Raw genomic sequence first — 25041 nt, 5'->3', positions numbered from 1 at the left:
TCCCAGGATAAGGCGCAAATGTAGGTCCAATGACATTTGTTAACCATTTACTACTATGAAACAATGTGTCCTGTAAAAGCCGACCCCCTGCGGGAATGTCTGGCCGCTATTTCGCATTAGTTCTGAGGCAATGAACTACATGCACACATCCCAAACAGCGCATGGAGTGTGTGGCCTGTGCATGCGAGCAGGAAAAACTCGGATAATGTGACTTCACGGCACTGTGCGTGTCGCTGTTTTACACACAATAACTCAAATATGTCCTTTAAAAGTGACCCATTACATCTATGGTCTCAGATTAGGCCTACATGAGGGGATCAACGCCAGTGTCGCCTTCCTGTGTGGTGCTAATGAGTGAAGGCAGCTTCGTTTGGTAACTAGGTTAAAGTTTGTAATTGAATCACACACAGTATCAGTAGTTTTGCTTCTTTTCTTTCTGTCTTTTTTGCCAAACTTGCCCATGTGAAACATGACACAGCTGGTCTGCTTATGCATTTAATATTTGTGTATTTTTTTATTGTAGTCATACTTGCTTTAGTAATAAACTTATGTATTATGTTGATATTATTTTATTTGAAAATATACCCATGTATACATAATAAGTATGGTTATGGTTAAAACTAACTAAAAGTACCCCATGTGCCTTCAGCACACTCCAGCTGCCCAAAACATGGACGAAGCAGTTGTCTTAAGTGTTGCTCAAGAGGTTAAAACAAAGCTGCTATAGCAACAAAGCAAACGGTTTCACAAATAAGTAACCGCTTCAAACGTGGTAGTGCGTGTCAAATGAAACAAAGGTCTCCAAGGTGGCTGCTTTTATTTTGGTAGACGATCGGGTATCCGGTGCTCGCGCTGGCTAACGTCGAGATCTTTGGACGTTCTACGTGTAGTTACGTCGTAGCCATAGCAACAGCCAGCGGGTGGCTCGCGCAAGTTAAACTTGTTAATGCCTTGTTGTTAGTTTTACCAATTTTTCAGGCCAGATAATGGGTAGGTAGCAGTTTGTTCTTTACTTATTTACATAGTCGACACATAAAAAAGTAACAAGCCTGTACATTCGTTTAACCCCAGTTAACTAGACCGAAGAAGAAGCGCACTGATTTGTTTCTAGTGTTAAGAGTTTATTTTTTTCTTCTTTATATTAGCCTTAGTTAATTATTCTCTTTGACTCATGTCCTTATGTTGTTTTTTTTTAAATTACACTTTGTGACATACTCAAATTAAAAAGTAGCTGGCTGCATTCTGTACACAGCGGCTAAACACATCGCTAAGCTGATCCAGCGTTTAGATATGTGTCTGCCTTCATTAGTAATGCATGCTCAGTGCTGTCCAGTTTTTAATATTTTATTCAGATTCAATATATTATAGACGTTTCTTCGCGCCAGCTGCTGCAAGAATACAACATGGTGTTGTGTTTGGGGGGGGGGGGGGGGGGGGGGGTCGTGGGAAAGCTGCAGAATAAGTTTTAGGTCTATGAGAACCTCTGAAATCTCATTCAAAACCTTCTTACACCTCTGCAGATTTGGGTGTTTTTCAATCATGTACACATGCAGTTTACCAGACAGCACGGGCATATATTTGTCATATATTGTACAACTATTACAGACTTCATGCTGCTATAGTTCTTAAGCAGACAGTAGTCTTGGTGGATTATTAAAACACAGTTATATAATCTCACCGTGCGTCCTTCATGATGATGATGGCTGAAGACACATTTTCTTTCGCAGTAAAATCCTTTTTTTTAATGGCCCTCGATGCTTGTCTTTGTGTTATTTAAGCCCCCTGTGAGCCCTGTTGACTTTTTGTGTTGTTGTGTATGTTTCCTCTCACGATTCAAGGCTTACACCCGTGCTGAATAGATGAGTTTATGAACAGCTTGCCTCTCTCACATTAGATTGATTAATAGTCCAATCAGGGCTAAAGCAGGCAAAATGTCACAGGGGAACGGTTGTCATGCAAAATCGGCCTTTTATATCTGTGTCCACGAAAAAGGGTAGGCTGGCTTAATGCTGTCACAGGGTGTCACTAATTTATCTGTGTTGTGTGAGCCAGTGATTGAGGATCTCTGCTGTGTTTTAAATGCAAAGCCTAAAGCTAGTAGGGGGGCAATCAGGATATTAGCGTGCGTGAGCATGAAGCCTGGTCTTTGATTGGATTGGGTTTATGTGTCTGCATTGCCGTGAGAGTGTGAAAGACACAGAGGGAGTACTCGTGCTTGTTTACATGCGAATGCTTGAAGGTTTCAGCAGGTGCATTGGGGCCAAACTGTCTGTCTTTGCATGACTTCATGGATTACTTGCAGTTGTTGATGTTTGTCTGTCTGTTTGCATTGTGCTGCTGGCCAAATCCTTTGTGTCTGTGCTGTACGTTTTCCCATACGTCTTCTCATTCAATATCTGCCAATGACCCGCAAATTGCATTTAATGTGTGGCACATAGCAGGTCATCTGATGGGAGCGACCTCTGGGTCTGAGTGAGCCAGAGGTATCTAATTTGCGGTCAAGTGTTGGATTGGTGTGTTCCGTTCCCCTCACTAATGGCAAGCCAATAGATAAATGCCCTAAAAGCGTGCACTCGCACATAGACAGAGGCCTGGTTACGCTTGTGTTGCTGTTCTCCTCATGCGACCTTCTGCATCCATTCCCGCATGACTGACTTTATCTCAGTGGCGTCTATTACACAATAGGGAAAAGACCTTATCTGGGACTGTAGCAATTACACAAACTGAGAGCACAAGGCAGACAAATAATTGTTCTCTTGCATTACACCTATATATCACCTTCATCCTTAATAAACCATGACACACAGCACAGAAAGTTATTAAAGTCCCCAGGCTTGAAAATTGAAACAGTTTGCAGTCGAGGACAGGCAAGTGTTTGGCTGTGAAGTCAAAATACCTCCAGCAGCAAAAAGCTGCTACGGTCTCTTAGCTTAATGCTGTAATCTGAACTGATTAATCTACTGAATAGAGTGTACCACAAATGGGTTTAATATGGTGGACATCACGCTAAGGGATTTGCCCTTACATTAACCTTAGAGGCAAAGTGCTATTCATCAGTTTAAAAGTACCACCCACTTTTATGCTGAAAACAGCAGTCAAAATGCAGAAGCAGTGTGTGAAAAACTAACTACACCCCATGATTCAGTGACTTTTAGAATCACTTTTAGCAGCAATACCTTAAAATAATTTTTTTCTGTATGATTTTCTCACTTTCTCACAGCTTTGTGCAGAAATTTTGGTCCACTTTTCTTTATAACATTGCTTCAGTTAATTGTCTTGTTCATCTGAGGTTGTACTCACCTAATTTTAAGACCTGATTTTTATGCCCCAATACATAAAACCACAGAAGTGAAAGGTGTACTTTCTTTTCACTATGCCTGCAATAGCTCCATAAAAAAACTCCAAAAAACTATCTTTCCATTAAAAGCTTTACTTGACCAACAAAATTGCTCACAAACAATTTTTAAATCTATTAGTCATCCAGAAATGTATTCTTATGTACCAATTTGCTTCTGTTCTCTGTTGAATCGCAGCTTGCATTGATTATTTTGGGCTGCTGTTCAAAAGAAGCAATTTCAAAATGCCATCTATCCGATGTTATATAAATGGTTTGATTACTTTATTCTCTTGAAAGTGAAAGACTAACTAAGCTAATTCAGCTTGTTTCTAGGAGACAAGGAGGTGGAGGAGAAAGACATAAGCGCGGACCTTCACAGTCCTCTGATCTACCCTTTGCCTGAAGAGATTCAAAAGGTTAGCACTACTTTGAAAGTTCCTGGAGGCCCTTCCTGATTATTTTGGTTAGAATTATATCTGAACACACAGATTCTAGTCTTAACAAAGCAAAATTAAGTCATTTTCATTCTATACATATGTTTAGTTTGGACCGTACTGTACCTTTTAAAGCACCATGTTAATGAAACACCATCTTGAAACCACATATGTTGTTAACAAATGTGCTTCTTTTTACAACTCAGAAATGTAAATGTGTTGAAATTACATTTGTTGCAATGTGAGGTGTGCTTCGTCGCTGCACCCTCTCCATATGCTGCACTAATCCATATAATTTGAATAAGAAATGGAACAATGCTTCCTCTTGTAATCTTCCATCTGTTTTAACGTAAAGCTCGCTCTCAGTAACACGGCAACGGCAGTGTGTTGCTTTGTCTCCTTGTCAATGTGAGGTGGCGGTTGCATTTTCCCATATGATATGCCATATGGTATGAATATTAATGATCAGGGAATCTTGCTTGTTTTTCCTTTTTAACCACGAATCACATTACAGTGGGGGAAATAATTATTTGACCCGCTGCTGAATTTGTGAATTCTGAAGGGGAAAGAAATGAAAGAAATCTCTTCCAAAGAAATCAAGAGTTTCTAAGTTCTATGGCAGTTTCATTTTCATGGAGAGACACAGAATATCAAACAAAGATTTGGAAAAAAAAACCCAAACATAAAAGTTATAAAGTGATTAGCATGTCATTTAGAGAAAAGTGTATTTGATACCCAAGTAAAAAAAAACCTTAGTACTTGGTGGAGAAACTCTTGTTGGCAAGCACGGTGGTAAGATTTTAATTGTTGTTGGTCACCAGGTTTGCACATGTCTCAGGAGGGATTTTAGGTTTCTTGGCTACTGCTTGGCAACTCGAAACTTCAGCTCCTTCCACAGATTTTCTATAGGATTGAGGTCTGGAGACTGTTAGGCCACTCCATGACCTTAATGTGCTTCTTCTTTAGCCACTCCTTTGTTGCCTCGGATCATTGTTATACCGGAAGACACATCCACGACATGTCTTCATTGTTTTGGTTGAGGGAAGGAGGATTTCAACCAAGATTTTATGTACACGGCCCCATCCATTGGTCCAGATGGGATGGTGTTCTTTTGGTCACACTCAGGATTTCTCTTCTTTCTCCCAAGCCTTTTCTGATCCTATAACCTCATCATTTAGATGTTCACTGGCAAACTTAAGACAGGCCTGTACTTGTGCCTTATTTAGTAGGGGACCTTGTGGGGACTGCATGATTTCAGTCCATTACAGCGTAGTGTGTTACCAACGGTGTCCTTGATGACCCAGCTCCCAGCTGCCTTTAGATCATTAACAAACTCCTCCTGTGCAGTTTTGGTCTGATCCACCACCTTTCTCATAGTCATCTTCACACTACAATAGTGCCCAGCAGACTATTCACAAAGCTGAGGGATCTGGGACTCAACAGCCGTCTGTGTGCATGGGTGTTGGACTTCCTCACTGGCAGAACTTAGGTGGTGAGGGTGGGTAGATGCGTCTCTAACAGCATCACCATCAACACAGGAGCACCACAGGGATGTGTCCTCTCGCCAAGTAACTCCCTCTACACTTCAGAATGTGTGGCCACCCACGGCTCCAACACCATTGTGAAGTTTGCTGACGACACAGTGGTGTTGGGCACCATCTCCAACAACGATGAGGCGGCCTAAGTGGATGAAGTGAAGAATCTGACATCATGATGCCAGGACAACCATCTCCAGCTGAACGTTGGCAAGACCAAGGAGCTGGTGGTGGATTTCAGAAGGAGTCAGCACATAGACTACAAGCCCATTATCATCAATGGAGCTCCAGTGGAGAGGGTGCAGTCCTTCAGCTATCTCGGTGTCCACATCTCCTCAGACCTGACATGGTCTTCCCACATTCAGGTCCAGACCAAAAAGGCTAGGCAGCGCCTGTACCACCTACGACAACTGAGGAAGTTCAGGGTCTCTCCAGAGATCTTCAGGATTATCTATACAGGCACTGTGGAGAGCATCCTCACACAGAACAGCTGTTTTAAGGACCAAAAAGCCCTTCAGAGAGTGATCCATACAGCTAAACGCTGCTGCAGGATTGCTCTCCCCACGCTTCAGGACACCTACACCAGGAGATGCCGGACTAGAGCAGCGCAGATACTGAATGACCCGTCCCATCCTGGCAACAAACTGTTCCAACTTCTGCAATCCGGTAGAAGGTTCCGCATCATCCGGGCAAGGACAGAGAGACTCAAGAGGAGCTTCTATCCCCAAGTCATCCGGGCCCAAAACCAAACATTTCACTGTGTGTTATACTTGTATAACTATGCATGTGACGAATAAAGAACCTTGAACCTTGAACACCATGAGGCAAGTCTTGTATGAAGCCAAATTTTCCAGTGACAATAGTATCGTTAGTATCCTTTTTTTTTTTTTTTTGCCTGTCCCATTTGGTTCTTTAGCCGTCAGAATTGTTGTCTGAAGACCAACAAGGATACCCAATGGATTTATTTTGCCAAATGGATCATCATGGCATTGCCGTATTGGTCCATTTGATCGACCTTTGTTTTTATTATTTATTTTATTTTATTTTCAGTTGTTACAGACGGGACAGACATGAGTGAGGGATAGGAAAGGGAGAAAGAAAGAGGAAGGAAAAGAAAAACAGAAGGGGAGAGGGACAGTGAGAAAGGGGGGGGGGGGAAATATCTCCGGGATCACCTGTTGAGAGAAAAAGAATAGAAAACAAGCAAAAAAAAAACCAAAGCAACATACTAAACACAACACCATCGCATTAATCTAGCTAAGTGTAAACAGCAGTAAATACTAAATATTGAATGTTGTTGTGCAGCACGCAGGACAGACAGCGCACAATGTGCTTTGAAGTAGCAGCCAAGAAAGGTATAAAGTTAGTATCCTTACAGCCAGCAGGTGGTTAATAATAATGGGGACCTTTGAAACTGTCTTTCTGTATCTGTAGATCTCAAAAGTCTACGGAGCTTGACAATACATCCTTGTCTTTGTCTGTCTGCGTGTGTACTATACCCTTGCTTTCGCTGCCTAGGGTTGGGCGTATAATTTTAAGACACTATCATGATTTTGATTAAAACTGTATTCCTGGCATACAAGGTTTTTCTTTTTCCCATTTGCATTCCTATCCATTGAATGCATTAATTATCACTTCATCAAACAGATTCTGATGTGACTCATCATGCGAACGGTTTAGTTAGGTGATGGTGGGGTACGTGGGATGTTGCGCCTCTGCTCTTTCTCTCTAAAATAACTGAGACACTCAGTTTTTTTAGGTAATACTTCCACATTAAACTTAACAGTGCAGTTTCAGATTTGGGGATGTGGACTATTTTTGTTAATGTTGTTGATAATATGAAACTTTAAACACACACACTGAAACTGAAAAGGTGCCATATGATATGCTTCATCCCTGTTTGTTTTTCTTATTATCTCACACTCTTGTTGCAATAAATCTGGATTATCTTTCAGTATGTTACATTTGTCATTTATGACCCATTTATGTAGGCTGATCCAGTGTAGCAAGCGCAAAGTAGTAAAAAGTCCCTGTGCGTGTGCGCGCTTCTCTCTGCTGTTGCTTTGCTTCTTCTTTGCTGTTGCACTTCCTCTGTCTGCTGCTGTCTAGTAATTACTGTAATATGCTATGGCTTAGAACAATACACTCCCTGGTTTAATGTAATGGTGGCCATTCCATCCCCGAGTTCATAAAAAGGTCCCATAGTCTCCCCCAGCAGTCTCCCATAAACACCTTCATTCATTCACATCCCCCGTCTGTCTCTCTGCTTGCTGAGAGTCAAATGGGAATCCATTCTGTTATTGATTTCTGTGGCAGGTACCTACCATCCATTTCTGTCCTTCTGTGTATGATTTGTCACAGGGGGCATGTGATAACCAGACATGGAGCAAAGGCCTGAAAGAAAGGGGCATTAACATAATCTAATGCATGACTGGAGAAGGAGACTCATTTTTGCCCCTTTGATTTAGTCAGGGTCTGTCTTCCTCCTTTCCTGTGTTCCTGCCTCTGTCATGTACTCAGATTCCAATAGATCTGTGAAATAGAGGACATTCTGGGCTTAGCCCCCCACCCCGCACACCCCCCAATGGGTGCACTTCAGTACCGTTTATTGGAGTCTTAGGCAGCCAGGGTCGAGCGAAGAGCACAAAAACCACAGAGGTCGTGTGTGTTGCATGAGCAAAGCTGTGGGTAGCACCATGTGTGCTGGTTGGCGTGGGAGGCAAAGAGGAGGTGGTGTACTAACAGGAACATTTAAGTGCTGTTAATCCTGGTGTGCTGGGAGAGGGCTGCCTGTGAGCTTTAATGGTGGGCTGCTGTTTTACACACACACACACTCTCTCACACACACACACACACACACACACACACACACACACTCACACACACACACCTACGTCATGCCTCTCACCCACGCACTCAGGCACTGAAACAAATACTTTCACTTAACTTTCATGCCAACAGTATGTTTATTGTGAGGGATGCAGGTGATGAAATGCAGCCACAGGTTCACAGTCATTAAAGCTCACATTTCAGGACAGGACATAGTGCAACATCACCAACTATCAACACAGTTTTCATGCACATGTAGGCTCTCTTATTTTATTATTTTTTATTTAAGCTGTTCATTCTTTTAGCTTTGTGCTTTCCTCTGTATTGATTATTTTAGTGAGCTTCATTGAATACCAAGGCAACAGTACCAACGATCCTTTAAACAAAGCAGAACCTTTGTTGACCGATTTATGTCTCTGCGGTTGTCAGTTTTTTTCAAGAGAAACTAAAATTTGGTATTTGTACTTTCACTCAAACATGCTGAGAACGCATGCTGCTTTGCAGTTTCACCCTGTGTCATGTGAACGCAGTCACACTTCCCTTCAGTCTCGTTCTTTGTCTTTCTCAAGGACACATCAGTAATCATTATTCATGGAGCAGATAACACTGCCCCCCTTTTTCCATTGCTGGTCATAGAATTGAAAATCAATTCACACCTAACTGTCTAAGCTGATGATCAGACTGCTGTTGGCATGTTTCTACAGGTACCAGTGAAGACATTATTCAATTTGAGGACTCAGATGGTAAAGCTCTAAAATGCAATGGTATCATTCTTTTAGTCTGTCATAAGATAAAAATATATACATTTCTGACCAAAATTATATTTTTTGCAAATTAAAAAAACAACCAAAAAAGTAAAAAACAAATAAGCAAACTACCATGCCTTACTGTGCAGTTCTTTAAATGAGTGCTTGAGGCTGACACTATAAGCTATGATAGAGGAAAACAATGATTATATGCTATATAAATGCATATAATCATGCATCTCCCTGCTTTCCTGGGTGTTCGGCTGCTAGTCTGTCCTTCACATCTTCCCTGCCACCAGCGTTTAGACCCCGGGAAGTCCTGTCCTAAATCCTATCACCGCTTGGAGTCTACTCGCCTAATACATTAATTGATTTCTCTATCTCAATAAGACATGTCCATTTCTTCCAAATGATTAACCCTCATCGAATTATTTACATTCAGAGTCCAGCTGGAACCTGATTTGAAATAGAAATTCAGAAAGTCCCCCGCAAATAGTGACATCATTGCTGCAGGATGGCAGTTTAACTCTATAATGAAATAGGTGCTCAGCAACCTTACTATTATATAGAACTATAACTAGAATCCAACTATTTGGTAGCCAGTTGACTTGAGTCCCTGTTGCAAAGAAATGTGTCGTAGATGAGTTCTGTTCTTCATCGCAGACTGACTCAGATCGATTACAACATGTTGGCAATCGGTCTGTGTTTATAAATTTAAAGCAATTATTTGCAAACCTTCACAAATCTGTCTGAGAGTGATTGCAATCAGTCTGAGACACATTGTTGCTGTTTAGAGACAGGTTGCCTCCCACATGGCAATCACCTATCAATTGAAAATCAGCACCCAGAGGCTAAGAGTGTTGTACGATGAACTTGTGGGGGACCAGCTGCTTACAGCCACTAATTAAAATCAGTTATGAATTTTAAAAAATTCAGTTCAATCACTAATCATCAATTTTCTTAGTTTATCTTGTTTTTTAGTTTAGTGTGCCATTAACTAGCTTCATTAACTAACTTCTTCTTGACCAATGATGTTTTTTTTTTTTAAATAAGTTGCTTTTTTAAATTGTATTAAGACTTAAAGTTATAAGGGGGAACTCTGATTGAGAGGTGGATGGTGACATATGCAGCTATAGTTGGTAGCTATTTGTAAGCTAATTTGAGCCACTTATTGGGCCCTTTTGCTTCAGGATCTTCTCCTTTGCTAACACAGTGACACAGCATAATTCTTTGTCCTGTACTGCCCCCAAAACTCACAACAAAGTCTTTTCACTCTCTCCTTGCTTGTCAGGACTTTTCTTTATTCTCCAAGATGCCAAAGTGACACTTTAACTTAGAAAAGTGCTCCTTGTTTCTTGGCATAGTTTTCAGACACATTTGGCCTAGAAGGATGAGCTGTTTTCAGCGCAGCATCTGGCAGAGTACACCACAGTCTTTTTATGCAACAGCAGAGCACCTCTTGTTCTCCATTAGCTGCTTACACCACCTATTTACTTCTCTGAGATGACCTCAAACACACACAGTGTAACAGGACAAGACGTTCATCTTCTGAAGAGAGGGAAGCATCGTGAGAAAGAGATACAGAGAGGAAGCAAAAAAAAAAAAAAATTAGAGAAGCAAGGGACATTAATTGGTGTTAACTTCAGAAATGTTGTGGTCTGTGAAGCAAAAACAGGTCGAGTCGTTCACTTTATGTGAGCAAGTGAGATGAGCGAAAGATGGTCTTTTCATCAGAGGAAGTCAGTGCAGAGAGTGACATCAGAAAGATGCAAAGTTCAAAACTCTTTCACTCATATAGAAAGAGACCCACATATCTGCATGTATGTTGATTCCTTTCAAAGCACAACACACGCTTTCTCAACAAAACAGGAGATCCTAAACAAAACATTAGTGCTTAAAAAGTGCAAAGCTAGTGACACATCATTATATCCGGGTACAGAGCAAAGATCAAATGTAAACACAAAAGTAACTTAGGCAGTTTTTCTCCTGGAAAGTGTAATTATAAAATAACTGCTTTAAACTTTTTTTTTAAAATGATAACCAAAGTAACTTAACCCTATAACTCTTATCACATAGTAATACCAAAAAGTAATACCTGGGATGTTGTCTTTTGGCTCAAGCTTTTTAACCAGCAGCTTAACGTTCTACTTTTCCACCATGTGACCCCATCAGTAATTTCCATCTACTGTCCCTGTCGTATGGAGCACAGTTAGTGAATGCTAGTGGAGTCATTAGTTTACTTGGTTTGCACATCACTGGCTGCTAGTATCTCCTTCTCTGTAGCCTGGTTTTCCTCGTTGCTGGTTGCTGAAGTAGCTCCTCTTTAGGTGCTAAATAATGGGAAGCTGAAATGTGGCTCCTGCTCCCAGATATGCCCAGGGCTGTTGCATGCAACATAAACGTGGGTCGTCATAGCAATGATATCACCAAATGACATTTTTATATCACATACAAATTTATGTGCCATATCGTGATATATGCATATATATCCTATTGCAAAGATGGGAGGGTCCTGTGGCTGCAACGCAACCCCAAATCACCAACCTTCCCCCACCAGGCTTGATAGTTGTTATGAGGTGTTTGTGCTGACATGGATTATTTCCAAACATACTGCTGTGCATTAAAGCCAAATATCTCCACTTTTGTCTTGTCTGTCCAAAGGACATTGTTCCAGGAGTCTGGTGTGAGAAGTGCAAATGAACCATACTTGTTCAGTTTTTTTCTAATTCTACCTTCACGAACTTTCACATTTAACATCTGTAGAGTCTGAGATGTAGCTTTTTTTTTTTTTTTTTTTCACAGTTTCTCTGGGCATTGCACGGTTTAAACTTGAGGGTGAATTTGCTGGGTCATCGTCGGCTGCTGGGAAGATTGAAAAGTCTGTTGACTGTTTTCCACTTAGAATGTCGGGCTTCAGATTGTTTGGAGATGGACTTGTAACCCTTCCCAGATTTATGGGGAACAGCAATTGCCTCTCTAGGTTCCCTGCCTTTTCTTGTTAGCATTGTGTTAACACACGCAAGAATGCTTAAGGCTAGCAAAGTGATCAATCAAGTGCGTTTGATTAGCAGCAGCCGGGTTCTGCTTACTCTCTTAATTCCTATGTAATCAGTGAGGGTTTACTTAGTTATTCACATGACTGGATAGAGTCATGTGAATAACTTTGTTTTTCATATGACTATTCTTAAATAAGACAGTAACAGTGGGTTTTTTACACATTAATGTACAAGTAAATGTAAAAATGATGGTGTTTTTTACATATTTTAATCATTTGGGACAAAGTGTTTTTCTCAATCACTTTTTCACTCTTTATTTTTTTTGTTTAAATGTTTTCCTGCATTCACATTGTGTAATTGATGAAGCCCCTGTTTCCCATGTAGGATTACTAGTCTGCAGATACAGAGCTGCTGATGTCATTAACTGTAATCAGAGTCCATGTTGTGACCACACGCCCTCTGCGTTGATAGGAGAGAAAATAAGATCACCGTTATTACGTGGCAGCTTTATCTTTATTGTATATATATATTGGAAGACTGAGTATTAGCAAACCTGAAAAGAAGTTTCTCCATGGTCTCTACCTACTCCACTTTTGCATGAGTGCATTTTTTTCTTCTTTGTTTTTTTTTGGCCCACACACTGAAATAAAGCTTGTGTATATATTATTAATGTCTTAATCTTGGTCTGCAAGTGCTATTACAGGAAAAACTGTTAAGACTGGGCCGTGATGCTTAGATTTTAGGCAATGAAAAATACAAGTTGTTATCTTCTTAATTCTAAAAGTGCAAATTTGCTACATTTAATTGTTTTTTATGGCCTGAGTAATGAAAATTTTTAACATCCAAGTGCTTTCATCCAACATCTTTCTCTGGGTTTATTGTTATAGATGCCCAGGTTCAGATCAAAGTCATAAAGCCTCTGCCTTGTCCTATCCTTTGACTGTCCTGCTGAGGGCTTTCAGCTGCTCTTGTTCTGCTTCCACTCAGCCATCCATATTTAATGTGAGCATGGCAAAGTATTCCAGACAAAAAGGAGGAGAGGAGACACAGTCCCCATGTCTGAGTAAATTACACCATGCTACACATCTCTCCTTTCTTGTGTTGTTCTCTGTCTGTCTTTTCTTTTTCACGTATCCTCCCCCCGAATAAATGGTAGTTTCAACCCCAAAACACTCCTCCCTCAATAATATTTCAGGAGGTCGTTGGCTAATGGCACATGTGTTGTCTGTTCGCTATAATCATTATTAACCCCCCACCAATAACAAAATTCCTCCTTCTTTCTCCTTCTGGCTGTTTTTTTGTTCCTGTTCCACCCTCACCTCTCATGCCCCCTTTTCAGTCTGTTTTTGTAAATCTAGGAGAAGACAGAAAGATTAAGACAGAAAGACAGAGGGGGGAGAGGGAAATGTTTCATCAGTTCAATGCTTATCTGCTGTAATGACTAAGTAACAGCAGGGGGATTATTGTGCAATATTGTCACGGGTGTTGTCAGGGTACCGGGTAATAAAAAGTGACAATATTGCATGATAACCTGCAGTTCATTACGAGGTCACTGCTGCTATTAGGAAGGAGTTGGTTGTGAAGGATGCACACACATTATTGTACATTATTAATTGTTGTATATGTTTGTATTTGCTTGCGTCTTTATTCCTGTTTGGTAAAACACCCCAACTTCCTTGGAGGTCAAGTCACGATGTCAAGTTGCATCTGAGCATAGAGGTGACAGGATCAAAGACTTCTTTTGCACCCATTTTTCAACAGAGAAGTTTGCTTGTATAAAAAATTATTTTCTCTATATTTGCCGACTGTTTTCGCCGCTTACAGTTAATTAATAGTGTGTTTTCTGGGTGCTTTCAACTAAATAATTATGGCAGATCCCATTAACTGAGGGATTTTCTCGTGAACATTCATTAACTTCGACATTCTGCTTTTCTCAGAAGGCGATGGTGATCCAGCCAAGCTCAGAACCTCTCTGTCTCACTCATTCACGCGCATAGATTTTCTTTTTCGGATTCAGCGAAGTGCTAAACGCTGCAGACAAAACACTCGTTTTCACTGGCTGGAGAAGGTGAAATGAGGCTGCATTTGCTGCGCTCCGCTGATTGCCATCGGGTCAGACAGACAGTCATTCAACCCAGTTTAAACTGCAAATGAAGGACACAAAATTAGGATAAGATTAAGACGACACGGGTTCACCGACAAGCTGCACGTCAACAAAAAAAAATTGAAAACAGACACAGATACACAGGAAGGGCAGACACACACAGCTCAGTCGGCGTTACCTCCTTTAGCCCTTCTCCGCTGACTGCACCCTGCCATGTCGTGCCGAGCCGTGTGTTGTGATGTGTGGCCTAGTGGGGCTAACGGAAGCACATGTGTTGTCTGCTAACTCTGATTAACGTAACAGACTACAATGCCTCTTCTCTCTCTGGCTCGTTTTGCTCTCTGGCTTGCCCGGCTGTCCTGTCTCCACCTCCTGTGTCTGGACTGTGTCTGGGTTTCAAAGCTCTCAGAAGACAAACCAAATCATCAGATCCCCTTGGCTTGATTGTACTGGTGTCATATAATTACAGTGCATTGTAGTCTATAGTGTAAGCAATCAAAAGGTTAAATCATACAATAGTTATAAAGCGCAGGGCCTAGGACAGTTTTTGGAGAGTTATTATCACTCTCAGGAGATTTCCTGTCTCACAATCAGCTCTTGAAAGGCTCAACTTGTTGTAAAGGCAACAGGTCTGTATGTGCTACAATGTAATATTTATGACCGTTTGATGTGCAAGAATATCCGTTATGGAACGATAAATGAAACTCAAATATAAAAGCTGATAAAAACCGTGAGTTATAGACCTTCTTCTTATCATTATTTTTTGGTCTTCAACCTGCACATGTTACATGTTAGTAAGCTCATAATATTGTAATTAGTTTGACAGTCGTTAAACCACTTCATCGGGTGATGACCTCCATCTTGGACTGGTGTGAAACAGCGACAGTGAGAATTAGTACCAAGTGTGAGGCCATGCTTCAGGAAAAAAGCAGGAAAAAAGTGGAGTTACCACTCCAGGTCTGGAATGAGTGGTTGCCCCCAGGTGGAGGAGTTTAACTGTTCACAAGTGACGGGAGAGTGCCGGACGGATTGGTGCTTCATTGACAGTGATGTGGACGCTGTTCTGTGTTCCTGCACCTTGAAAAGAGCCAACTGAGGTGATTCTGGCATCTAATCAGGATGCCTTCTGGGCTTAGATGAGATGTTTTGGGTGTGTCCTACCAGAATGAGGCCCCAGGATTGAATCATTCAGCTGTTTCGGGAACACCTTGAACACACGGCCAAGGTGGAGGAGGCTTAACTTTTCTAGAAGTGCTAGAAGATGGATGGAAAGCCACCTAGCTACACTCAAAGCTAAGCACTGAGTCACTTTAAAAAAAGCAGAGTGATTAACTCCCACACAGCCAAAGTCTTCAAACAGGCACACAAGCAGAGCAAAATGAACACAGCTAGACCTCTGCCCGCTGTCTGCTCCTTGAGCTATGGGTTTTGTTGTGTGCCGTGCCATGCCATGCCGTGCTGTGCCTCACCCAGTGTTTGTATGTGACGTGATGCGTGGCCGAGCGCCGGTCGAGGGGAGCCATAGGTGATTCTTTCCCTGCCGCTGCCCTTTCCCTGCCTCCACCCAATGGAACACGTGAGATAGTCAGCTAGGCGGACAGGAAAAGGAGGGTCAGGAAGGAGAAGACATGCAATCCTAGACAGCATCCCCCTGTGAGCCCCACTATATTATCTTTCCTCTGTATTTATTTTTACAACCTGAGAAGTACCCCTCCAACACACATTTCAAACCTCTCCTTCCTTCCTTTGTCTCCTCTACTGACTTTTCCCTGATGCATTTGTGACCGTTGCTGATCATTTCAACCTCTCTTGCCTATGTACACACATCTGTGTGTGTAGGGGTGAGTGACTGTGGATTCCTCAATGTTAATCTTCCATATAGGCACACACAATCCAGATACTGACCCCTAATCTTTGACCCTATTTAGTGAGGGGATTCAGCATTTCTGATTTGCTGTGGTGCACATTTTGCTGAAGTGATCACAGTTATCCTGTGATGGAAAATTTTTATCCTGATGGGAATGGTCTCATCCAGGTTTACAGTGTCCTCGTACACGGGACACGAGGGCGTTACTGATTGCTTTTGAAAGTATGAAAATGATGGGAATCATGTGCTATGGCCTTTGAGGTCACCAGGTCTTTGATTTATTTTAATTTGTCCCTTGCTGTGCTTTCATTCATCCACTCTGCAGATCCGCACCCCCCCCCCCCCCGGTCCTTCTGGTCACTCTCTTTTCTCCTCTCTGCTATTCACAGCTCCCAACCCCCCTTTGTGCCTTGTGACTGCTACCACCCCTCCCTTCTTGCTTTTCCACACACATACAAACACACACACACACATGCACACCCACGTAAGCTGAAATAGAAGAAGATATTCATTCACCGAGGCATGCACATGAGTGCGATGGTCGAAGAAGTAGGAAATATTCATGCACATGTCCACATCTACACTCACACACTCACTTAAAAACACACACGCACTCCTCATGTGATGTGTACGGTGCGCCACGGGGTCCAGATGAGTGGAATCTCAGTGTTGGCTCTCGCTACACTGAGCGCCACAGGGGGTCTTTATCGTCGCGAAAATCAACAAAGCTGCAGTCACGAAGTGCCGCCTTGATCCCACTCGCACACAATCAGGAACACCATGCACACCAGCGACGGACAAACAAAAAAATAAAAAGGAAAAAAAGAATAATCCGAAACACAGAAAAACGAAAAAAACAAAAAACGTGCTCACACGCACGAAAAAAGTGACATAGCTCTGAAATCCCCCCAAACATTCTCATATTTTCATGCGAAAAAAGAAGAGCACAGCAGGGCAGTGTTTTCTTTAAAGTACACACACTCCACAAGCACCCTCATAATGTCACCGCCCAAAAAAGAAAATCATTTAAAAAAATTAGGAATAAAAAACCCACAAAAAAAAACCCACGGGTAAGTCCCTTAACTACTTAATCCCTTCTTTAAATGCTTGCGTGATCTGCCATGTCTGTGATTTCACAGACGGACAGAGGCAGAAGCACGATGAAGTGCCAGATTAGCAGATAGCAGAGAGAAAGCATTTGTTAGATTGAAAGAGCGAGAGAGAGAATTGGAAAGCGAAAGCGTTTTGAAGGATACAGGTACACTTGCCTTTGTTTTTTTCCTCTAAATCCACCGCCCTTCATCATATCACTTGATTAAATCTAATCCTAATGCCTCTAATCCCCTGGGCACCCCCCCAGCCCACCCTCCAAAAAATGCTTAAGTGCCTTGTACCCCAAAGTGACATTTCTAGCATGACATCTCTTTTACTATTTCTGCCCCTTTATGTATGTGCATGTGGGTTATATATTACCTTCCAAAATTACAAAACAGGGTACGTGGCTTTCAAGTACCGAGGATTAGTGGAAAATAAACTGTTTAGTCTGTCTGTCTGTGATTATTTGCAGTGGCCTGCTACAAATCTCTGTTTCTGTGCACTGTGAGCAACCTGCACGCTGCACCAAAAGTGTTGGCCTTACTTGACAAATATAAATATAGGAAAAAACACGATTTTCTTTTTTTTTTTTTTTTGGGTCAGATTTTGGCTAAGATGATATGGAATGGTATTAGTGTCTGTCTAAGTACTATGAAATTGCAGTACGACAGCCAAAGTTATATTTAAGGTTTAAGAAAACCAAAACAGGCTCGTCTAAGCCTTTTAAAGAGTCTGTTGTCTGCTGCTTAAGAGACAGATTACATTCTAGGTTTCCTAAAAACTAAATCTCAAAATACATGAAAAATGTATGTTTTTTGTGTTAATTATTGTGGAACGTAAAAAATCTGAGTAATCTAGTGATCGTTAAAACGTGTTCAAAATTTAATACTGACGATCATTCATCTCATAAATCTTGACTGTCGCATCAATATCAAAATTTGCAGTATTTCACAGCGCTATTATGTGTGACAGCAGACGGAGGTACATACTGCTGTGTATGTGTGCTCAGTGCATGGGGCTTTTTTTGTGTGTAAGTAAGTGCATGCCTGTTGGGCCAGTTTTGGTCACGGAAAGCATGCTTGGGTGTGTGAATGAACATGAGGGGGTATGCTGTGTCCATGTGTGCGTATCTGATGTCTGCATGTGTGTACGTGCGCAACATGAAGGGTCCGTGTTCGTGGCAGTGACCCACTTCTGGTGTTTTGACGAGCCAGATGGGTCACGGCAGCTGTAGCTTAGGAAGCAGAGTTGGCCTAGGGAGATGAGCAGGAAGAGAGGGAGGGAAAGGACAGTTGTTTGGGAGGAGGAAGAAAGAGGCAAGGACAAAGTGGAAGGAAAACTGGAATAAAATGTCAGGAAAAGGAATGCCGGAGTGGCTGTAAAAGGAGAAAGGAGTTGTGAAATATTTGATCTTTTTATTAACAATATATGCAGTGAAAAAATAAAATTATTAACAAGATAGAAGAAAGGAGAAGACGGGAGTTTTTCTTTCCCACTGTCGCCAAGTGCTTGCTCATCGGTGTCACATGATTGTGCTAATGTTAGATTTTTACCTTACAATATAAAACACCACTAGGCCACTATTTTTGTGATTTGGTGCCATATAAATAAAACTGAATTGAATTGAATTTATGTTTCTGCTGTTTGCATGATTACAATGACAATTGCACAGAAACGCACGCATGCAGACAGTCAAAAAGTCATCACGTATATTAATTATGCTTCTTGTCCTGGAAAGACACCAACCACACACACAGAATGACCCCCACCCTGTTGTTTCCACTGGAACCCTAGCCCAACTAAGTGTTTCACATCAGGGGAGAAGTAATAGCACTATGTTTAATTGATGGAATATAGAGGAATTCTGGTGATAACAGGGACTGTAAACATGTTGCAAGTCACATAACACAGGCTACAGTCTTCATACCTAATAGTTGTGGAGACAACCCGTACATTCAGTTAAAGTATAAGTGATCAGTCAGTAGTTACTGACTGAGGACTGAGACAGACACACAAACACTTACATAGCTACAGCACTGCCAATGCACCCTGAGGCAGTAATGCATGGTTTGCATAATTTTGAACGTTATGTAGGCTGACTAACAATCTCTCTCGGAGCAGATATGTATTAAACATACATATAAAACACAGGGTTCATTGCCTGAGTAATTAAACCAATGTGGTAGAAGTTTAAGAGCCTTATGTGGCCTGAAATCTAATGTTTTAAACCACTTTGGCAACAGTCCAGCATGCTAATGGAGTCAATCAAGGGACAGAATGAAAGGGAGATAAGAGCGAGAGAGAGAGGGAGCTGTGTTGTGTGCACTGGAGGACAAAGAGGTCTGGTGTGTAGAAGAGAAGCATCGGCTGCTGGCATGAAACATTCAAAGGGCAACACGACCTTTCTCCCCTTCCCCCTCACTCCCTCACTTTTCCCTTTCTTTTTCTGTCACTCCGCAGTTTTAATGTGTCGCCTTTCTTTCTTTTTCTCCTCCTGTCAGGTGTTTCTCCAGGCGTCCATGCCCATGCCCGGCGTAGTAGTCATGTGCGAGCGTGTGGAGAGGTTAGGTTTTTTTTTTTGCCATTTGAGCACTAAGTGAACGTGTCAGTGCCCAGGGCAAGGGGTCTCCCCGCGGGCCTGAACTCAGTCACGGGAGCACACAACCCACTGGTGGTGCAGGCATTCTGCCCTCAGGGTGTGTATAAATGTGTGCGTGTGTGTGTGTGGTTGTTAATGGCGAGTGATTGTGTAAGTTTCCTGTTGGCCTGTAAATGCTTATATGACTAAATTTGCCTTTGTATGTGCCGGCCTATCTCTGCATCCTTTGTGTATACCATGTACATGTTTGCGCTTGTATCAGCGTCGGTTTTAACGTGTCCGTTTGTTTTGTCAATGTCTGCCTCCGCCTTTCATCTGCCTCCGTGCGTGCAGAATGTGTTTTAGACTGTTTGAGCAGTGTGAGAAAGCATCTGTGTGTGTGTTTGTGTACGTGTGTGTGTGTGTCTGAAACCATGGAGGAGGCACAATTCAGCCCTCAGGTCACTTAAACAGTGTGTATTGCCCCCTTGTTGTCTGTCTTCATGGCTACGTCATCATGGCTGGCATAAAGAACTCTCTCACCACACCCACCCTCCCACATGCACGCTCAAACGCACACAAATTTACATGCATAAGCATTTTCCAACAAAATATAAACCGTACTCTCTCTCTCACACACACACACTTAGTAGTCTTTGCTGTATCTATGCCTGCAGGAACCACAAGGACATCTGCACAGTAAACACTAAACCCCCCTGAGTCTCAGTCCCAAATATTGCTCACAGTTGCACGCTCTAACTCTCCCTGGATCTCCCTGTCTCTCTCGCTCTAACAAATACACTCACAAATAGATAATAGGCCTGATTCTCCAGAGTGCATTCTGTGGCAATATAATGTAATAGGTTGTCATCTTGTGGAGCTTTTTTTCTCCATCCACCCACACAATACACTCCCCCCCCCCCCCCCCCCTTCTCTCTTTCATTTCTGCCTTCTTTGTTTCTTTTTCCCCCCGTCAGCCTGTTTGTAGACCTTGATCAGGCCAAACATTCAACAATAGGAACTTTAAGATAACATTTAGTGAGCCCATTAAGGGCTCTCCTTAGTAATTTCAAGCATCCAAAAGCACGGGGGATCGTGTGAAGCTAAGACGTGAACATACTTTGCTTAAAATATTTAGGAGTGGGAATTAACAAGTGTGTGTATTGCAACGTAATACTGTTAGATGGTGAATATTACAAACATTATAGCAACTATATGTCAGCTGATTTAAGTTTCTGGATCAGCTTCAGTAGCAACAGTAGAGCTGTGCCCTCAGCCTTCAGGATTGCTGTGTTATTAATCGCTGAGCATAATGAGCGCATACAAAGTGATCTTCTAATTGTCTGTCTGTGTGTCGTGGCTGCTGAAAGACCGACTCCCGCTGTCTTGATGACATGAGGCAGATGCAATCTGCACCTTTACCTGATATGGATTGACAAGGTGCTAATACAGAGCCGGAGCACTCTGATAGGTGGGCACAGAAAGAGAAAGTTGATTGTGGTGGCTGCAGAGACAGAGAAACAGGGCCTATCTTGATTAACCTGTCACATGTCAATCATTTGTCATGTGACAAGCACTTTGCCACGATGGTGTGTTTTCTTTCAATCATGCCGATTACCCTCGTATTCCCTTTGACTTCTGTCTTAACTGTAAAGAAGAAAGAAACACAAGGCACAGAGGAAGCACGAGATAACAGGACTGGAGATCATTTAATTAAACCCTTCTCAGTGTCTTTCAGGACTTTGAAGCAATGGCTTCCATTCTTTTGATCTCTGTCCTATTGACTGTCTTTTCATGTTTAGTATCTTTGCATGTCTTTAGACGTGTTTGTAGATCATCTCAAAGGACAAGTAATGGAATTTCTAGACACTATTTGAAAGCTGTCTATAGTCATGTGAAGAAGACAGTTTTTGGCAGGACTCTGTACAGTCCTGCTAAAAACTAAGCACACTTTTAAGCTTGTAGAAGCTTCTTTATTGGCAAAAACTTTTTATCAGCCTCTCACATCTTTTTGAAGGACAGTCTTCTTTAAAATGCAGCTTTAGTTCAATGAGGTTTCTGCATATTTGTTGATGCACAGCTCTCTTAAGGTCCTATGAAGGTATTTTAATCAGGTTGATGCCTGGACTTTGGACCATTGCAACACCTTGATTCTTTTCTTTTTCAGTCATTTTGCTGTAGATTTTTTGCTGTGCTTGGGATATTTGTCTTGATGCATCACCCAGCTTCAGGCCAGTCTTTAGCTCTTGGACAGATGGCATCATATTTGACTCTAAAATACTTTGGTCTACAGAGGAGTTCGTGGTTGCATCAATGACTGCAAGGTTTTGAGGTCCTTTGGCTGCAAAACAAGCCCAAATCATCATCCCTCCACCTCTTAACAGTTGGTGTGAGGCCATATTTTATGAACACCTTTGTGAACTTTAACATTTAACTTGCTAACTGAGGTCTGTAGAGTCTGCAGTGTAGCTCTTTGTTTTTGCAATTTCTATGAGCATTCCAGGGTCTGATCTTGGGGAGAATTCGCTGTGGTGTTCACTACTAAGAAGATTGCAGGATTATGTTAACAAACACCCGAATACACCAGAGCAACAAATTACCAAAACCTCTGCTTCTACAGAGGTCCTCACACTTGCTTCTATGTACCCTCTTTGTTCCTGTGCAAGAAGTAAGGTTGTACTTATATAACCTTATAGAGCTCAGTGAAAGCTCTCTTTATCACATGCTCAAAAGTTATTCTCAAAGTAAATTAGTGTGTATTTATTATGGAAATAGTGTAAATGATGATTTTTATATATATATATATATATATATATATATATATATATATATATGTATATATATATAATATCAAAAACCACCATCTATTTTGCAAGGAGCTGTAATAAATAATATTATTAAAAATAAATAATAATAAAGGTTTGCTTGCCCTGCAGTCATACTTTAACATAATTTTTCAAAATACACACAACCAGTGAAAATATATTGTTTCAAATGTCCTGTTTCACCCCTTAAATGTTTATTACTTTACTTTTTTTCTCCTTTCTTCTGTCATGCTCTGGAAAGGAGGAGTTGAATAAAATGAGTCTGAAATAAAATAATCACTGCCATGTACTACCATGGATTGTGGGTCTTGTGTTAAAATTGGGGAAAGGTCACTGGGTTCTTAAAACAAATGGGTTAGTTCACTTGTGAAGCAAGAATCTCCACAGTAATCCCTGTGAACGATAGATGTCTAAATGTGTCATTGCAATCACAAAACCACTAAAATATCACAAATAAATGTGAACACCAAATTTCATGGTCATTACTTCTAGATAGTGAAAGTGCTCTTGAACTAATAGATCGTCAAATGGGTAAAAGCAATTACTTGACCTTTGAGACTTGACCAAAATAATCTGTTTTGTAAGCTGCTGTACTCTCAAGCATGACATCTTTGTCTGCAAGTTTATTTCATCTTGTTTACATCATGTAGCAATTTATTTGGAGCTTTCTGACATGGGAGCTGACAGCATGCCATCCAAATATCTGTTGCCTCGCTGTAACATGTCATCATAAAGATGAAAGCTCAAGGGATACAATCTTATCCCTCATAAGCCTGAAAAAGCTTGGAGAGAGTACATTGACATGTACAGAGAAAGCAGGAATTATTTAGGAGAGAGGACAGACATCAGTGAAGACAATATCTGAAGGAGGGATCAGAGTATCTGTTCATCCACAACTTTGAACTGCTGACAGATAGAGTAAAAATACATTTTTGATACAGTGGTTAAAGAAGATTTTGATCAGTAACAGGACCTGCAGTTCAGTCTGAATGTGTTAGACTCTTTGAATGGTTAGCTATCTTTATTCTCCCCATACATGATTTAACCCATTAAAATCATATTCTAAACTCATCCTTAGTTTGATATCGGACAAAAAATGATAGATTGTCAATTTATTTGCATATTATATGCTATATACAGGGTGTATCAAAAAGAATCATCTGGTTTCAAAGTGGTTTAATCTCGCAGTTGTTAGCGATTGACATGGGTAGAAAGAGGAGATTCATGAGTTTCAGTGGTAGTTTGAAGTGACAGTAGGCACGCCCCCAGAACTATAGGATTAGTTTGACTCTCGGTATGGACATTAAGTACTTATGATCAAAAGTTTTGTATGTAAATTTTATATTCAACCATATATTTTGAAATTTACGCCATCTTCCATGTCCATTACTTTAAAAAGTGTAGTGTGAAGTAAAAACCACTTGTAGCCAGTTCACCTTCACTTAAGAGAAGGACAGCCATCCATTTTCTGTGAAAGTGATCAGTGATGCAGCTAGTTGTACCAACTGTTGTTACTTCCTTTGCTTTAAAATAAAAATTGTGAATTTTCTTCTTTTCTTTTAGACATGCCACCAAAGTGGTTTGGCCATGCTTTCGTGCTGCTATCAATTAGATTCAAAGCACAATCAAAGTTAGTGTTAATACTCTAAATAGATAACAACTGGTTTCAAATGAAGACTCAGCTATAGAGAGGTGCGGGTGTGAAAATGTTTTTCTAAATAGTTGCACTTCATTTAGTATTTTTAACACCTTGTTTGTTTTTGCCCTCAGATGGAGCGCACTGAGACGGTGTGCTGCTACTGCGGCGTAAGCTACCTCATCTTCCACGAGTTTCATCAGCTCCGCACCCAGCTGGCTCAGTTAGAAGCTGAGCTCCAGGACCTCAGAGAGACTGCCCAAAAAGAGAAGGCCCAGCGTGACGCACTGGAGCTGGGCCGGTTGGACTGGGAGAGGGCACTTCGGCTGGAGATGCAGAGACAAGCAGAAGTCAGAGAGAGAAACACACGAGAAGAGCTAGAAGAGAGGAACCAAAATGCAGTGAGAGCTCTGAGAGATGAGTTTGAAGCAAAATCTGAGAGTACAAGGAAAGAGGTGGAAGAGGAGCGTCGGAAAATATATAAAGAAAAAGAGAGTCGAGTTAGAGGAGAGCTGGAGAGGAGGAGCGACGAGAGAGAGAAAGTTCTGCGTGACGCACTTCAAAAGGCCAATAAAAATTCAGACGAGCTGAGAAAAGAACTCCAACAGCTGGAAGAGAGGTGAGGTTTGGAGGTGTCTGTACTTCCCATCACTGGTGTGAAATGATCGCCGTTGCCAGGTTTTGTGTGGGCAATTATCCCGTGAGTCATGTTATTCACACAAAAACACAAAAACTCGACTCTCAGGCACATCAGCTACCCCGCAGGCCCACATGAATATGTACATCTTGAAATATATTTTGCTCTGTAATTATAACTTCTGCAGTCATCTTCCACACTGTCATCATAGCCCAGTGCCTGTTTTGGGCGCTGTTACAATGTGAGGATAATGAGCCAAAAGGAAAGTGAGCTTTTTTTTAAAAAAAACTTGTGTTAAGTAAAAACATACCGCCTTTCACTTTGGACCAGCAATGATGCAAGGGAGGGCAGAGGCTATTTCTGGATCAGGATGTGTGGAGGTGTTTGTTGGACAAAAGATATCCCTGCAGGTTTTGGAGCTT

The 25041-nt window shown here is 41.4% G+C and overlaps 1 protein-coding gene across 1 annotated transcript in view; it reads left to right on the top strand.

The window, feature by feature from the left end:
- The first annotated feature begins 911 nt into the window (after nucleotides 1–911).
- Nucleotides 912–25041, top strand: part of lekr1 (Leucine-, glutamate- and lysine-rich protein 1) — an 86406-nt gene continuing 62276 nt past the window's right edge. The window contains exons 1-3 of the mRNA XM_006799856.2: nucleotides 912–990; nucleotides 3671–3753; nucleotides 24117–24601. Of these exons, the coding sequence (XP_006799919.2) occupies nucleotides 987–990; nucleotides 3671–3753; nucleotides 24117–24601 (572 nt within the window). The 5' untranslated portion in view covers nucleotides 912–986. The remainder of the gene's footprint in view (nucleotides 991–3670; nucleotides 3754–24116; nucleotides 24602–25041) is intronic.

Source organism: Neolamprologus brichardi, chromosome 14 (assembly GCF_056152115.1).
Source record: "Neolamprologus brichardi isolate AB-2024 chromosome 14, ASM5615211v1, whole genome shotgun sequence".
Taxonomy (NCBI): domain Eukaryota; kingdom Metazoa; phylum Chordata; class Actinopteri; order Cichliformes; family Cichlidae; genus Neolamprologus; species Neolamprologus brichardi.
Note: the sequence above shows the minus strand (reverse complement) of the source record. Positions and strands in the feature narration are given on the sequence as shown.